At 41.5% G+C, this 16,896-nt stretch overlaps 1 protein-coding gene across 2 annotated transcripts in view; it reads right to left on the bottom strand.

The window, feature by feature from the left end:
* Window positions 1-312: 312 nt before the first annotated feature.
* Window positions 313-16,896, bottom strand: part of olfm2a (olfactomedin 2a) — a 41,433-nt gene continuing 24,849 nt past the window's right edge. For both annotated transcript variants that reach the window (XM_051389295.1, XM_051389294.1), the window contains exons 2-6: window positions 10,389-10,538; window positions 6,225-6,380; window positions 4,174-4,393; window positions 3,068-3,174; window positions 313-1,296 (exon numbers count right to left, since the gene is read on the bottom strand). In XM_051389295.1, coding sequence (XP_051245255.1) covers window positions 622-1,296; window positions 3,068-3,174; window positions 4,174-4,393; window positions 6,225-6,380; window positions 10,389-10,538 — 1,308 coding nt within the window. In that variant the 3' untranslated portion in view covers window positions 313-621. The remainder of the gene's footprint in view (window positions 1,297-3,067; window positions 3,175-4,173; window positions 4,394-6,224; window positions 6,381-10,388; window positions 10,539-16,896) is intronic.

Raw genomic sequence — 16,896 nt, 5'->3', positions numbered from 1 at the left:
TATTTTGAAATTGTGCCATTTAGCATATTCAAATTTTCAGAGCTTTACATTTCATGCCGACAGCTTCAGTTTTATTCTAAACAAGGATTAAATACTTTCATGTCGCCGTCATTCAAAAAGAAATAAAAGAAACATTATCATCCATTAAAAAATATGTTTTTTTTCTTTTAAGAAACCTCCACCTAGGGAGAACACACATCCAAGTTTGAAGCCATGTGTTCACAGCAACACGGTGGACATCCTTTGTTGTTCACCCTCCAAAATACAGTGAAGGTCTATTTGAAATGAAAGTGACAATGAAATACAAAGTCGTAAATGGTAAAGATTGATATTTATTTCTCATCACAAATAAAAAGAACCATGCTTACTCATCACAGAAAGAAAAAAAAAAGAAGCGCTCAGTCTTTGTATCTTTACCGACGTCGCTGTCGGAGTGTTTTTTGAGAATGTGAATAATAGCACTCTATGAAGATTGAAATTCTTTTAAAAAATCCAAGCCTATGCCCATACACTAAAGCCCCCAACCCCCACCTCCCACAACCTGTACCCACCTCCACCCAGCTTATTTGTCCCCCCGAACAATGATCACAGCATTATTTGAGTGGGTCAGTCTGAGGGCTCTCAGTCCCCAGAAGTCTTAATAACCTGGAACAGTGTGACATTGTAGAGCACCTGGTGTCCGTTGTTCCAGGTGTACAGGACCCTCTCCCTGGGGTTGTAGTCCATCATGGAGATGTGGGAGTATTGATTGTGGAAGGGGATGTCTGTGTACTCATAGCTTGATGTGTTGGTGTAGTAGGCAAAGTAGATTTTTGCACCAGCCAGGTGAGAGTTGGTGACATAAAGTGTACCGCAGATCATGAAAGACTCTCCAGCACTGCGCTTGGGAAAGCCTGTGTCCCAAGTTTGAAGCACTTCCAGACTCTGTGGCTCCAGACGGCTGATGACAATGTTCCCAGCATTGGGGATGGTGGTGTAAACGGCCCACAGGCCATTCTCATCCGCCATGAGGTCGATGTCAGAGGAGCCACCCCAGGAATAGGGAAAGGTGTTGTTATAGCCGGCCCCACTTAGGCTGCGCTGCACCAGCACACTTCGAGAACGGAAGTGGTATTTGATGATGATGTTGCTCTGGTACTTGTTGTAGTACAGGGAGCCGTTGTATACCACATGGCCAGTACCTGCCCAGGGGTGAGGCAGCAAGTGCTGCACAAAGTTCTGGCCCTTCATGAAATCATTCATTGTGCGGTATTCCAGGACACGCCGTCCCTTGAAGTAACCATCCATGGACCACACCTGTGGAGAAAAGAAACATGAATCCCATTGGGAAGAGGGACAAACTAAGGATATAATGAGAAGATCTATACGTTATACAAGAATATTATGCTATACCTGACACATCTTCTTAACACTGTGATTAATGTTTTATTATGGCTAGTGGCGGTGTCCTGAGCCAAATAATCATGTTGTGTGTATGTGGTGAATCTCTACTTGTTTGATTGTGAGCATGCATTCATGCAGTTGTGCATACTTGAATGTGTGTGCAAAACTATTGATCTCTTCTGCGTGTGGGAGTGAAGACGTTGCCTGTGCTTTGCAGTCAACCACTGCTTGTGCTCCTTGCCCTTTCCAGTCCACATTTACAGAAAATCAATCCATTTAGCAGGTCTATCTTTTTCCTCAAGCACTCTCAGCGGATCTCGCCACTGACATGGCCCCTCTCTGGCTGCATTTCCCATCTCATTCCCTCAATGCTTCCACCGTGGCACAGTTCAGCTTTTAATTGATTCAATTAAACTGCAGTTGGCTTGGATATTTATTTTGGCCTCAACATATCAAGGAGAGCTTTGCTAAGATGTAGCTCTTGTCTTTTGATGCACCAGACATCATTTTTCTCTCTTTCTTCTCGCCTTCTTCCCAGGTGTAGAATAAGCACTTTTCTTCAATAACAATCCCAGTGGGGGGAGCAGCAAGGGTATGGGAGGAGTCGGGGGTGGTGAGGTACAGCAGCTGAATTATGGAGAAGGGGAGATTATGGAGCATTAAGCATTGTTTCTCCTCTGCCTACTAAATGACTCCCTAGAGCTGAGCAGGAGGCAGGAGCTGAGCCAGACTGAAGCTCTAGCACATTTAGACCAAGCTTTTTGCCCTGGTATGTTTTTTCCTATTCCTCAGCGACAATGACGTTTCCCAAATATGATTATCATGATTGGTGCGGGTGTTGATGTGATATTGTTGCTGTATCTGACTATTAATACATTCAGTGATTGATCTAAAGAGTCTAATGTGATCTCAGCAAGTCGGGTGATTAAAGACAAAGATCAGGGCATTCAATCACAGAAATTGACCTTTTCTGTTGGCAATATGTTAGCCTGTTATGATTCAGGGCGGGGATGAAAAAGGCCATCATCATCTCTCGTCTTAAACTTCATCAGTTTCCATTTTCCCTTACAGATGGCTAATAATCCACTCTCCCACCACCACTTCCTCTGCAGTAAAATTCCTCTCCCTTTTCTTCCTCTCCTGTGTCTTTCCCCCTCTTGTTTCTTACCATGTGTCTGCCCATACAGGACCACATGTCATCTCTAATCAGCTCAAGTCATTACTATATCATCTGGTTGCAGAGCATTTCAGTACACTCCTGGTAATTACCTAAATGATTTAGAAAACTTTAGCCTGAACAACTCATTCATTTCTCCACTGATGATGAAGTGATTAATCAGCTGGAGTTGCAGTGACAGAGGAAGACAAGGAGGAGGAAAAGGGATGCTATCCATCAGTGACTCAGCTTTGCATTCCCATTTCTATCTCTGTCTCCTTCAGAGAGAGACAGACAGAAGAAGTCCCACTCAGGCAAAACAGTCAATCAGTCGGTGAGGTATCATGACAGCGTTGCTGTGAGGGATATTTTTTCTATTGAGCAGCTGACAGAGTTCGGCCTGTTTTTGACAATGACTTTAGTTCAACTTTATTCTCTCTGTTTGTTGAAGTATGGTAGGTAGGTAGGTAGGTAGCATAGATTAAATGGTTCTAGTTCAGGGGTGAGCATAGAAACAGATGGACTTACTCTGTTGTCTGAACTGGGAATCATGGTATCTGTCATCCAGGAACCGAACCTTGACCCTGATGAACGCACTGTAATGGGATTACTGACGCCAGTCAACTTCCCACAACCTGGAGGTCAAAGAAGAGAAAGAGGTAAGACGGCATATAGATGTATGTTTTTCATAGACATGTACACACTGTGACACTGAGTACCCACAAAACACACACACACACACACACAGACTTTTTTTTGTGCCTGTGAACTCCAGTTATACAGCTTATCTGAAACATGGTGTTGTACTTGGCTAGGTTTTAGGCCCTGTATGGTTTTGTCAATTTGGGAGTTTCCATTTGTGTGGATTTATTTTTCATGTTTTGCAGATGATACTCACATATTGGAAGCTATATATATTTCAGCATACTCCTAAGCCATAAATAATACCTTTAAAAGGACATAATGGATTGACTGATATCACAATTTGTAATTTTACAAGGATGCAGAAGATTTAATTGCATCCACTATACATCTAATATATAAATACATTCATCTTTTTTCTAATATTTCTATTTCTATTATTGTCCTAGTTTTCTTTTCACTGCATTTGTTTACCCAGTTTGGAAAGCACTTCATACAAATGATCTGTAAATGAATATATATATATTTGGGTATATTTCTAATGTATTGTCTCTCTGAGTGAAGTCACTTTCTTAAAAAAGCCTATGGAATAACAAATAACAAAACACTATTGACCTCAAGGCTAAACTCTGACTGCAGTCTTTTTCTGTTAAGTCATCAGTATATTCATCTTATATATGTGGGATTTTGTAAAATCATCAATTTAAGCTAACACATTACACAAGAACACGATCAATTATTCATTCAGGCTTTCTGGGCCAATTTTTCTTAATTTATGCAGATAATTTGAACACTGAGCATAGTGGATATGTTGATAATGTATAACAGAGTTCTGACCGTTGGTGATCTTACTTTAATCAGTTATTCCTTTCTTCCTTGCTGTTGTCTAACCTCTAACTTTTTAAGTGCTACATTGATATTTGATAATGAATTGCACATTAAGTATTCAGTGACTACCCACCCACCCACACCTATTTGCATACAACTTATACCTAGTTTCTGCATGCAGGAGTGGAGCCTGGTCTCCAGCAGCAGGACTCTCTGGCGCAGCTCCTCATAATCATAGGCCCCCATCTCTTCTTGAATGGCCATTAGTACCAAGGACAGATTCCTCACCTCCTCCCGAAGTCGGAGGATCATCTTGGCATCTGCCTTGTATTGTTCCAGCACTGGCAGCAGGGGGAGCAGCTGGGTCACCTTGTCTTTCAACTCCTACGATTGTAATTGCAGAGAAGACACATGGAATTGCAGAGGGGGTAGAGAGGATTAAAGAGAATATCGGAGAGGGGATGAGGTCGACCATACTAGACAGTAGAGGGGATTGTGTGCAGCTAGCTCTTCAATCTTCAGTTGTTGCTTCTGGATCATAGATGATCTCTCAGTGAGGAACTCATATTGTAGCTGGGAGCTGGTTTATCTGTTTGACACCTTAGTGCCTGAATTTATCATATCAGATTCATAGCAGAACTGTGCCAGGGTAAATTTATTGTGATTTCATATAGGCTATTCTTTTCATTTCTGGTATACAAATGAAAACTGGAGTTCTCTTTCGTTGTCTATATCCGAGACTACTTTACACATAACTTTCTATTTTAATATTTATTTAATATTTTTCCTTTACAATACATTAACACTTTATCATTTGCTTCTTTTATTTCTCCTGCCCACTTGTTTCACTTGTGTAGGCTTCTGTACGATCTGTACATAGAGATTTTTAAAATTTATAATCCTTTGTGTGGATTGGAAAGCCACTTAATATACACATTATTTTCAGGTTTGCCAAATGCAAGTCTGCTTACTGTCTAAGCTAAATAACTTTTTCTCCTACAGTAAGGACCATGGTACTGCTTGGTGTAAACTTGGTCTGTGACTCATCATGTGTTTAGAAGTGAAAAGAACAATGTGTCCTTAGGTAGGAGTGCAGGAAGCAGCAGGAGAGTCAGGCTGCCTGCTTGGAAAGTAGAAGGCTCAAGAGAGGAATAGGTGTATCAATAAAGTGTGGCCACCACAGGAGGGGCTGTTTCCTCCTTGTTAAGGTTTATCGTAAATCTGGTGATGGAGCAGCTCTCAGCCCTGTGGCGCCACATCATAAATCTCATTTTCCCCTTTTCAAGCTGCGAAAATTCGGTCTCGTTAATCTCCCACGCTTTGCCATTGGCAACTTTGAGCTGCACGCATTCATCAGCCAACCTGCTCTGGTCAAATCCTGCTTTTTAAAAAAATCTTTATTGGATTGCGGATTTACATTCAGATAAGTCCTGGGATATAATGCTTACTATTCTGCAGATTTTAGTCATCTGAGGCTTTACTGATGAATTGGCTAATTTCAAAAACATCTTCATTGCTTCCATTGGACTTGCTTTCATAAAACACACTGGGAGCAAAACACAGCCATTCAAGCTTGTCCCTGTGCTCACTGGTCCCAGTGGTAAAGCACACTTAGCATTTATCAAGGCAACTTTTAATCAAACTATTTTATGGTCCATCTAATATCTGTAAGAGTGTGAGAAATGTGGAGAAAGCCTGGGCAAGACAGCCACGCTGACAGGAAGACAAAAAGGCCCACTGATAATGGCAGCTGAGTCTTAGCTTGTAGAGAGATAAGGTAGAGATAAATGTGAATATATGTGCCTGCTATCTAAGAGCAGACACCAGAATGTTAAGTATATAGAGTAGGAAGAGAGGCTGAATAAAGAAAGAGAAGAAAAAATGTAAAGAGAGAAATACAGAAAAAAACACTCTTCTTCTAGGTCCAGGAGTTTAATAATTCAGGAGCATGTGAATTTGCTCAAATTTCCTCTGCGCATGACTCAATGACTCAGAGATAGTTTTGGAATTGAATTTATGTACCTATGCCAATACGGCAGTCTATCGAGAGACATACAAAATTTTATTGTCTGTGAAGAGCGAAAGAGATTGCAATGCATCTGGCAAAGTTTGTGTGCACATGGAGAGTAGTGCCACATCTAATAGTATCTGCATTCACTCGGCAATAATACACACACACGCATCACTGTACAAGAGGTGACAGACAGCCAATTACCTGAAAGCCCTTTGGATTGAGACTGCGGGGATTGTCAGAGGCCACCTTCAGCTTTCCCTCCACCACTTTCATTAGGCTCTCCGTGTTCCTTACATACTGTAGATCTCTGTACGTCCGCAGGTCCAGCACCTCCATTGACTGGCTAATGTTCTGAACCTGTCACAGACAAACACACACACACACACGCACACACACACACACACACACACACACACACACACACACACACACACACACACACAAACAGAAAACAGACAGGCAACAAACAAAAGGAGCAAAACAAGGCGCAAAATAAAAAAACAGCAAAGAAAAAGAAGGCATAACCAAGATGAAAGGTGAGAAGCTTCAAATAGCACAGAATTTATACATACAGATACACAATACGTTAATAAATTATGCAATGAAAGTCAACAGGTATCCAGGTATAAATATCCTATCTCCCTTAGCTATCAAAACAGAAGGGTAGTAGGCCTATAGTACCATTACGACAGTGTACACAAGTTAGTGGATACATATAAACTAACAATGCAAACAGAATAAATCTCCTAGAGGAGCAAACATGTTGTCAAGTAGGTGTTTATTGAATCTCTGTTCTCAGAGGACTCAGTTTTGAACTATGTTTAATTTTTACTAGGTGCTCAGCTTGCTCACTCTTTTGACAGCCCACTCTGTTGCTACATAACCAGCCTACTGTTTCATACACCCCCTCATCTCCTGCACGTTGTCCTGAACTGGCCAGATATCATCTAAACATGATACAATGTTACAGGGCTTTGGTGTATATAGGAGGCTCACATGTACATATGTCCAAATACCCACACAAATAGACACTCACCCACACAGACACGCACCACTGAAACTCCAAGCACACAGAAGATATTTATTCAAATCACTCCCAGCTAAAACAAAAACAGTCCCAACTCTCAAAGGTCACAGTTTGGCATAAAGTCTGTTTCGCACCAAATGCCTTGGTTGCCTACTCTTCGACAGCCCACTCAATTACTTCGTGTCCAGCCTACTGTTTTCTACACCCAGCTCATCTCCCACATGCTTCATGAATCCGCCAGGGAATATTTGGTCAGAAAATACTTTCTTTACCAATTAAAACTGATTTGACAGCAGTACAGATTGAATAGTTTGAGGAATGTGTAACAGTAAACTGTTGCACCAGCCTGGAGTCTAAACAAATGCAGTGTCCTCCTGGGCTGTGATGTCAGTTCGGACTGCTCCACTCTCCGAGCCCTGGTAACTGATCCACACACACCAGGCATTTCACGCTTTCTTCTGGCCACCTAATATGCTCCCCCACCCTCACACTCCTCAGAATTCAATCAGTTGCAGAAGTGTCTGCCTCATGTCCAGTGTAATGACTCACTCTGTACCAAATCCTAAAGTGTGCTGGTGTGTATGCATGCCTGACTGTGCCCCTATCTCATCTTATCTCATCTTAACTAAAACAGTTGGACAGCGAGGTCAAAGGGGGATGATGTGTTCAAAAGTCTACACCAAGAGTGTTCTCACAACACCATCCTTCAGGGTCAACTCTGCTTTGGATGGTATTTTGTCTGCCTTTGCAGAAAGCTGAATGGAGACTTTTACACAAGGCTGCTTTACATTCTTTGAACAGAGGGAGGTTTTGACATTGTTAGTGTAACCTTGGCTTTCTGTGTCAGCCTTTGTGGATCTGGTCCGCTCAAATGATTCCCCCACATGCTCTGGGTTCAGATGAGGATGTCTTAGCCGGCATGGTGCTATTATGTGCGCAGAGACTCACACATAGTCTTTTGACTTGTGGCTTTCACTAGTGGGCAGCTCTAATAGCGCTGACCCCGGGTGTCCTCATTAGACTGGGTGGTGGAATGCATTTGACGGGAGCTCTTGGCTCTGATAGCTGCTGTCTTACAAGCAGTATGCATATACAGATTGTAAACACAATAACATACACACCCACACTGTAAAATACAATCCAATACAACAATAAATAATATTTTTGCAAAGCTTATAGCATTCCGTTTTTCATAGACTGATTTCTGTTTGTGCTCTTCTGAAGCCTTATTTTGCATAATAATAATAATAATAAGTAATGTATTGTATTGTAAGGGATGACAGGCAATACAATGCAAATTAGAGTTGAAATCAACATCGACCTAAAATATAGTATTTACTTTTTTTTCTCCTATTTAAGGATTGTCAATGTCATGTTTGACTAATTTTCAGTGAGAAAAAAGAAACAGATGTTTTTTTCTGATTCTCTCCTTACCACAGTTACACTGAACCTTGCAGTGTTGACAGCTCAGAAAATCTTTCCAGTGGCAAAACGTGAAAAAAGAAAAATTAGCAGAAAATACCAAAGAGCACATCACTCAGATTAGTTAAAAAATAACTTTGTGCTGCAAACTATATTCTTAAAATCTGATTATTTAAAAAAAAGACAAAATTAAATCAAAATAAACACCAATTAATTATATGTTTTTTGACGCTGAACATGTATTAACTTTACTGTATTAACCTCAGAATGAGGACACTCCTGGCTAGACATACACAAACATGCTCATAGACAAATACTTGTTATAAGCACATACTGTATTTATAGTATAGCATATAGTACTCTATAGACTTGAAGGGAATTTAATCTCCATTTAATCTACAAAATCATAGCATGAGCTATGTGAGTCATACTGGCAATACTAGAAAGCATGAACAAACATATCTGTCATTTACAGATAACATAATGTACTGTATTTTGATTCCGCATACTGCAAACATGTAGACTGTATTCTCCTACAATACATATATACATTCATGCACATATCTAGATGAACACAACTATATTCTCTGAAAAGCGTTCTCTAGTTTGTCTGCTTCTGTGCCGGAACATGCCTTCAATGTTGGAAAATGAGTGTGGATTTTGTCTCTATGAATGTGTGCTTGAAACAGCAGCAGACAGTGACTGTCAGGGGAAAAGGCAAACTTCAATGAGAATGAATGCAGTACGTGAATTCAGGTGTCTCATTGATCCATCAGGACCTCAGAGCCTATTCAGCATCTCAATTTACCAGCACCTCTCCTCACAAGACCACATCAATGTCAGCCCCTTCTGCCTTACACACTCTCTTCTACTTCTATGCTCGCAGGCTTTCACTCGCTCTGTCGATCCACACTCTCATTTATCCATTTGCTGGTTTTGAGTGTCCACAAAAAACAACTCTGCTTTGAATGAGCTGCCACAGCGCATCAAGCAAGTAAAAGCTATTAAACATTATTTATCAGGTTTTTATTATTTCGTTTGGGAAAGACAAGTAGATAAGAATGGAAGAATGCCAATGTAGTGCCTGCAAACCACCAATCGATGCAGTTGTAGATCTGGAGAGTCAAAAAGCAGCTGTGGATCATTTATGAACAGAGGTCCTCTCCTGCCTGTATTGTCACCCTTGATCTGTGTATGTATGTGTTATGCACTAGACACAAGCAGGAAATTACTTTTGCATATACTGCACTGCACTGTAGGTCACTCAACACTCGTGTGTTGTGTACTGTATATAAAATTGATTTATTGACAGTGTATGTTTGCTTTCTGCCTGCTTGAGGGTTTTGTGGGTGTACATGTTTTTGAATGGCATTAATTCATTTGCTTCTCATATGAGACACAAGTATGGACCAAAAAAGAGTGTTGACTGATATTTCACTTAGAGAAACAGAGTGATCACAAGTCTGAGTAAACAGATTTTGTGTGCGCAACATTTACTGTGTAACTACACAAACAAAGCATCTTCACTGATTTGTGAAACAGTTCATTTTCTTAATTTCTATGTAATGGATTTATATTTATAAATTAAACATCACAAGGCCATGACTCAATGAATCCAATTTCATGGGTAAGTTTAGGACATTTCTCTTATTAAGGCAATCCACGCTTCATTCACTTAAGCAACTCTGTTGCTCAAAAAAGAATAGTTCAGCTAACAATGGCAACAGTCTTATGATTAGCGTCATGTTCATCTGACTGATCAACTGTGGGGTAAAGGAAGTAAGACTGTTCACTTCAGCAGCCTGTATGTGACAGACTGCGCCAGACACGAGCGTGGTACAGTGTGGTAGTTTGTGTGTTTATCTGCGTGGGTAACAGTCGTGTCTCAAAGTGAGTGTGTTATTGACAGCTGTCACCTTCTCCATGAGCTGGCGAAGCTGCCTGCTGCGTGGGTCACGGTTACACATGTTCTGGGCTGGTGCGACGACGGTGCAGATACACTTCCCATCTGCGTCCTGTGCCGAGCTGTAGATCTGCCATCCCTCTTCTGGGCTCGGGTACAGAGCCTGCAGAAACATAGAGACATATATGTCTTAGACCAAGCGAAGAAACTGGTTGCTTCTGTCTGTTGTTGTTTATCTATGTTGCTGCCACGCAGACTTTTCAAAATGCATGAGGGCAGACACAATATTTTATTCTGCCAGCATGTATCAACAGAAATCTGAAACGTGTTCTACCCTTATAAAACATTTCTAAACTAATACATTTATCTAATACTTGAAAGTGTTGTAGAAAGTGTTTGGAGGAATAAGGGCTGTTTAATACATTCCATATCGTGATTAGTTGTGCCCATTCTGTCACCATAAGTTAGCTGCAGAGTCATAATTTCTCCATGGCATTCTCTTTCTCTCTTGCAACCCTGTCAAAAGTTACTCTTCCCCAAAGGCAATTAATGGCAATTGATCCCTCCAACTACTCAAAATCACTTGCAGTTTAATTTTAGTTTTAACTGGAGAACAACAAAGTGGGAGAGAAAGCAAAGTCAGAGATTGACAGAGGTGGTGCTCACAGCAGTAAAGACAGGAGAAAAGAGAGATGGAGAATAGACGAGTCAGATATTGTAGAAGATAGAAGAGAGGGAGAAAATAAGCAGAAATGGGTGCAGATTAAGATAAGACAAGAAAATACACAAAGGGATGAAAAACACAACAGTGCGACAGAGATAGAGTAAGATCTTGATGGAGGATGAAGAAAGACAAAGACAAATGGAAGGAAATGGGGATTGCAAAGAAAAGAGGAAGAAGGAGAGATCAGGCCAGGCTGTGTAAAAGCAGAGCATCTAATAAGTTTGGACACAGAGAGGAAATGGAGCTGTTCAGGATCGATAATGCAGACCGTTACCAGTGGAGGAGGGGCAAGGCGGAAAGGGTGGATGTCTCTCTCTGACTAATCCAATCAAAAGTAGTGCTGCGCGCCTGCAAGCACACGCACATGTACACACAGTTTACGCAAAAGCCTGACCAGGACAAACTGTTCATTCACACTGCGGGTACACACACTCGGCATATAAAGCAAAATGTAATGAGGAAAGGAAAAAAAGCAGCAGCCATTTTAGTGATGAAATTAAAGACCCATCCACATAAGTGGAGGGAAAAGGCTGGAAATAAAATCTTGTGGCTCGGCTCTGTGCCGCTCTCCTACTTTCCTCTGAGCAGTGTTGTGCTGTGCTCTCGTCTCCTTGGGTCGGGGGATCAGATTAAAATGTCTTGGGGGATGGGGGGACTGTGTGATTGGAGTGTAAAGTAGCAACCACCCTGTGAGCCAATGTGCTCACTGTCACATCTTGTCACTCCTGCCAATCCCTTGGCACTCCACCCCCTCTCTCCCTCTCCTCTCAAGCTCTCATTGCCTTTCCCACTTCCTCACTCACACACTCAGAATGAGTGAATTTAAAATCTGACTTACTCCAAATGAACTGTGACAAACAGACTATAGCTACATGAGCTATATTTAAATATACTGTAATGTAATGTAATGTAATGTAATGTGTAATCATTCTTTTCATATTTTATCTGTTTAATTATAGTGAAGGTACAGTAGACTCATATAATTTCAAAATTAATAGATCTAAATTTAATCGAACTAAGTCAGGAGTAAAATTCTATTCCCATTTTCTATTCATACAGTATTACATACATACATTACTAATATTTCAGAATGACTGAATGTCTGCTCTGCACACTCACAGTGGAACTTACTGGCACTCTGGCTAAATTATCATCCCATTATTCTTAATATTGATGCATATTTGGGAGTCAGTGTGCAGCCAGTCCCTGCAGTGACTTGCACAGTTTTCTGTCAGTCAGCACCTTTCTTATCATTAGTCTTCTTTGAGGCAATCCAGCATCAGAAGGCTGATAGGTAGAGGGACGACAGAGGTCTACAGAGGCTAGAGTTGGAGTTAAGTCAAGACAAAAGAGGCACTCTCCACCGCAGAACCTCCTCCAATTTCTTTCAACCGCATCTGACTGTCTGTTTCATTCTGCCATTGCCTGGGGGGGAGATTATTTTCCTCTGTCTGCTTCCCTGCCTGCATCTCACTCACTGTCAGGACTTCTGATTTGTTGCAGCATGTGTGCGTGTGAGTGTTCATGTGTTTAAGTATTTCTGTGAGCATGCCTGCATATATCTGTACATATGTACATGCAATACGTGCTGTATTGTATATTTTTATACATACAGCATTTACATGAATTCTAATAGATTTTAGTCATGAATTCACTTTAGCTGCACTACTGTTCTACCCCCAGGAGGTTTTGTTTGGAAATTCCAGCAGCTGAAAAGCATGTTTACTGCAGGATTGTAGGTGAGCATATGCAATGGCTGCCACGATATTGTGGATGAATGTAAGGTAGTGGATTGTGAGGCCACAACACCGCACACCGGCTTCTCATTACAGTATATTTCCTGCAGTGTTAACAGGTGCGGGTTAGCTCGCCTCACACAGTAGAATCCACTTAAGTTACTCACTCTGAGGATATGTGCAGCCTCCTGCCTTCTATAAAATTACCTCATATCCATACATGCGGGGGTTGTCTGCCTACACACCAGATTTTTGGTTAAGAGCGATTCTTGCGGATAGATGCAGAAGTGCGCATCAATATTTCATGCGGCTATCAGCCTGAAAGTGAGCCGCACTTGGTGTCACACAGACATTTCCTTTACGGTATCTTACATAGTGGGCAGTAATAAGTTCAAAATATAACAAAGTAATATTGGAGACATATCAGCTCCATAATCATAATACTGTCTTCATCATCCAACATGTTTAAACTCATGCTGTGCTCCTTATGTGCTCCTCCCAAGCCAGGGAGTTTTCACAGCAACAGATCTTCTCCCCTCTTCATTAATGTTTCATAAATGCTGTGCTGAAATTAAGAGCTTATTTGAATCAGTTCCAATTTCATTACCACCCACCTATCCATTCTGCTCTAACTTCCCTATTCTCACCACAGTGGCAGTTTAGAGAGTGGGAGGGAAGAGGTAATTCTTAAATGCAAATGTGCTTTGTCCCTATATATGCTTTGTGCCTGAGCCGTTGCAAGGAGATCTATATATCAGCACTCATAAGCAACCAATCTCTCTCGGGGGCAAGTAGTAAACTTGAATATGTTTTGGAACGTTGGCTTATTTATGTAAATATGATTAAGTCTCCTCTCTGTAGCGAAGATAGGGTCATTGACATTGGTTCATTTAACATAATGCTCACACCATGCAGCCTATCAGATATCGCATTAGTGTGAGAAAAACAACTTCTTCAATATCTAATCTTATACAGAATTATATTCAGGGTATACATAGTGAAATGAATGGAATGCAATGTTCGCATACAGTAGGCAACTCAGGCCTCAGAATGCTAACATTTTAGTAGTGATGATAATGTAACCTATGCTTTCATCATCATGCTATCAGTTGGGGCTAGCTGGGAGCACTTCAGGTCTGGGGGATAATCCTCTCCTCCTAGACACAGACAGTGATTTCAGGAGAGAGGAGGCGTTCAGTTCACTGTCCCAGAAATTTATCCATTAGATGTGAGGGATGAAATAGAATATGTAAGTGCCAGATTTGAGGCTGTCACAGTCATGGCTGCCATGCAAAAGCCCATTAAGGAGGAAGACAGCAGCAATGAAAACAACAGGAAACCGCAGAGGGCAAGCGAGATGAAAAATCAATTGGTCTTGTTTGCTAAAGTGAAAATGACTCTTTAAGATTTCTGGCTTGCCCCTTCTGCACCAACCCAGTGCTCCCTCTGTACCCATGACATCACATCTGACAGCCTGGGCCAATGAAGTCCCACCAACCACTGCTGGCATGTCCTCCATCCACAATCTCCCATCCTCCCAACAGAAAACTGATTAAAATGGGAGTTACTGATACACTGATATGCAGAAAAGGAAGAGTTGTGGTTTAAGAAAGGCTGACAAGGAAGATAAATATGGCTCTAATTTCCTTTAGCTTAGTTCAAATGCAGCCCAATTACAATGCTGAATGACAACTTCAGTTAAATCCCTGCTGAGACAGGAAAAGAGGAGATGAGATGAGAAGGTGTGGTCATCAGCTAAAAAGTAGTAACCTAATGCTATTCCAAAATTATCTCCCATACACTGCAGACCAAATATATCAGATTCAGATCAGATACTGTAGTAAAGGGGGAACCATTATGAAAACGAACTAACCAACCTTTACCTGAGCGGCGCCTCAAAGTACAAATAAGCTCACAACCCTTGCATTGTTAATGATTAACAAAGTTTGGAGGGATTATCCAATTAGACATTCGAGCTGGTGGTATCACTGTCGAGAGTTGCAGGAAGTGACTTCCTCTGGTGTTTCATTAGACCAACCCTGGAGCTGGCTGCTGTAAAGCCAGAGCTAAATGAGATCATAAATCTACAGCTCCATACTTTATGAGCATGACGGGAAGTCTATTATAACTTTCATAAGCAGCAGGCTGAAGGGGCAAACAGGCAGAAGCAGGCACAAATCCTGAGATATGGGAGAGAGCTGACCACTACAGTGTGAACTGAGTTTGCCATCACATCAGAGAAACTGCAACACTACAGAGGACGGACAGTGTCCGAACAGGAGAACTGAGATAAAGCTGTATGGAGAGAAAGAAAGAAGCATTTTGAGAATGTAGAAAGCGTCTAGGTGAAATACTCTGAGAGTTTAGGATAACAAAGTAAGAGGTTGTACAGATGTAATCTATCTCTTCCGTTTCCATCCTGCAATGACAAGTTGTTTATCTTCTTTTTAAGGTTCACTTTTGTCTCTCTCTCCCTCTGACTCTTTGAGAGGCAGAACAATGCTTTATGCCAGACATTAACATCTTTCAATGCATGTCCCCAGCAAAGTAGAAACATCTGTCCCTGCTACACGGAGCTCAGTTCTATCTTTACTATGGCCAAACAATCACATCTAATTTATCGAATTTGCCGGGTATTTGCTGTAATTGACCACACACGAATAAACATGCAAGTACACGCCCCCACTCTTCAAATGAACAATCCATCAATCCTCAATGCACAGGCCAGCTGCTGGCCTTTAAAATATAACTCGATGAAGACTTCTAGTGAAGTCCCTGGTCTCTCCTGCTCCCAAGGAAAACCGATTACCACAATCAGCGCAGCATGGTTGCCAGTCAATAATATGACTCATAAACTCATCATCCCCCCCTCGCCCTCCATGCTGCCTCCTTTTTCCTCCCTGCTGCCTCTCACTCTCTCCCACTCCATCACTCCCATAACCGCCACCCCTCCTGTGTGGTGTCCTGCTCACTTTCCATCTGCAGCTCACTCGTTCCAATCCGGATCACACTTGAATGACAGCGGGGGTGGGCAGATGTGTCGTCAAGCATTTTTGAAGTGGGGGGCTTGGTTGGAGAATTCTTGGAGATGTAAGAGAAAATAACACTCACCAGTGCTTTGCACTTACAAGCGAGCAGCTACAACTTTAGACTTTTTGGAGCAGGCTGCTAGCAGCATGCCAGGTGCCCTGGTGAAAAGTATTTGGCATCGACTCTGCTGTTAGACGGGTACAAGATAGCTCTATCATGGTTGGTGTTAAATAGAGGAGGGAGAAGAGAGTGGCAGGGTATCTAGTGTGAGAAAACACTGTGTAAACTGTGAGAACACAGTCAGTGCTTCATTGCAGGAAAATATGGATTGCAGAAGTGCGTGAATTGTGACATCATCAAATTGGTTTTGAAAGGCAAAACAATGATTCAGGCTTAAGTTCAGTTGGTTGGAAATTACACTCTCATAATGGCAAACGAACCATGTCAAAAGCCTGATTACTAGCCCAATAGGGATCAATACAGCTTTGTACACAGACTATCACATAATTAGTTAATGTATCAAAACAATTTAAAATGATATTACAAGATTGGCATTCACCAAGATTCTGGCTATACATATCGCTTCACATTGACAAGGCAGTAAAGGACACCTGTCAGGGTCTGAACTCAAATAAATTTTGGTTGAAGGCAGTACGATAAACATAAAAGTGAAGTGCTCAAATAAAAATCTGCAGCAGTGTTTAATCTTTAATCCATAGCCAAGAATCGATCTTTACAATATGCTTTATTGGATTGCACAGTGGATGTGATAAAGTTTACGGTTCCACACCCTGACAGACAGACGCTGTGCGACCCCAATCAGATTCTAAGCACTGGCTCTTTGTATGCTGCCATTTGTTGTTCCATGCTCTCTTTTGATGGTGAGAATATTTTCCTCACTCTTCTGCCTCACACATTTCTTATTTTAGATATCAAAGGGAGAGTCACCACACAACATCACACGCACACACGCACGCACACACACACACACACACACACACACACACACACACACACACATACACACACAT

This window comes from Dicentrarchus labrax, unplaced genomic scaffold (genome assembly GCF_905237075.1).
Source record: "Dicentrarchus labrax unplaced genomic scaffold, dlabrax2021, whole genome shotgun sequence".
NCBI classification, from domain to species: domain Eukaryota; kingdom Metazoa; phylum Chordata; class Actinopteri; family Moronidae; genus Dicentrarchus; species Dicentrarchus labrax.
This window is presented reverse-complemented; position numbering and strand designations above follow the sequence as displayed.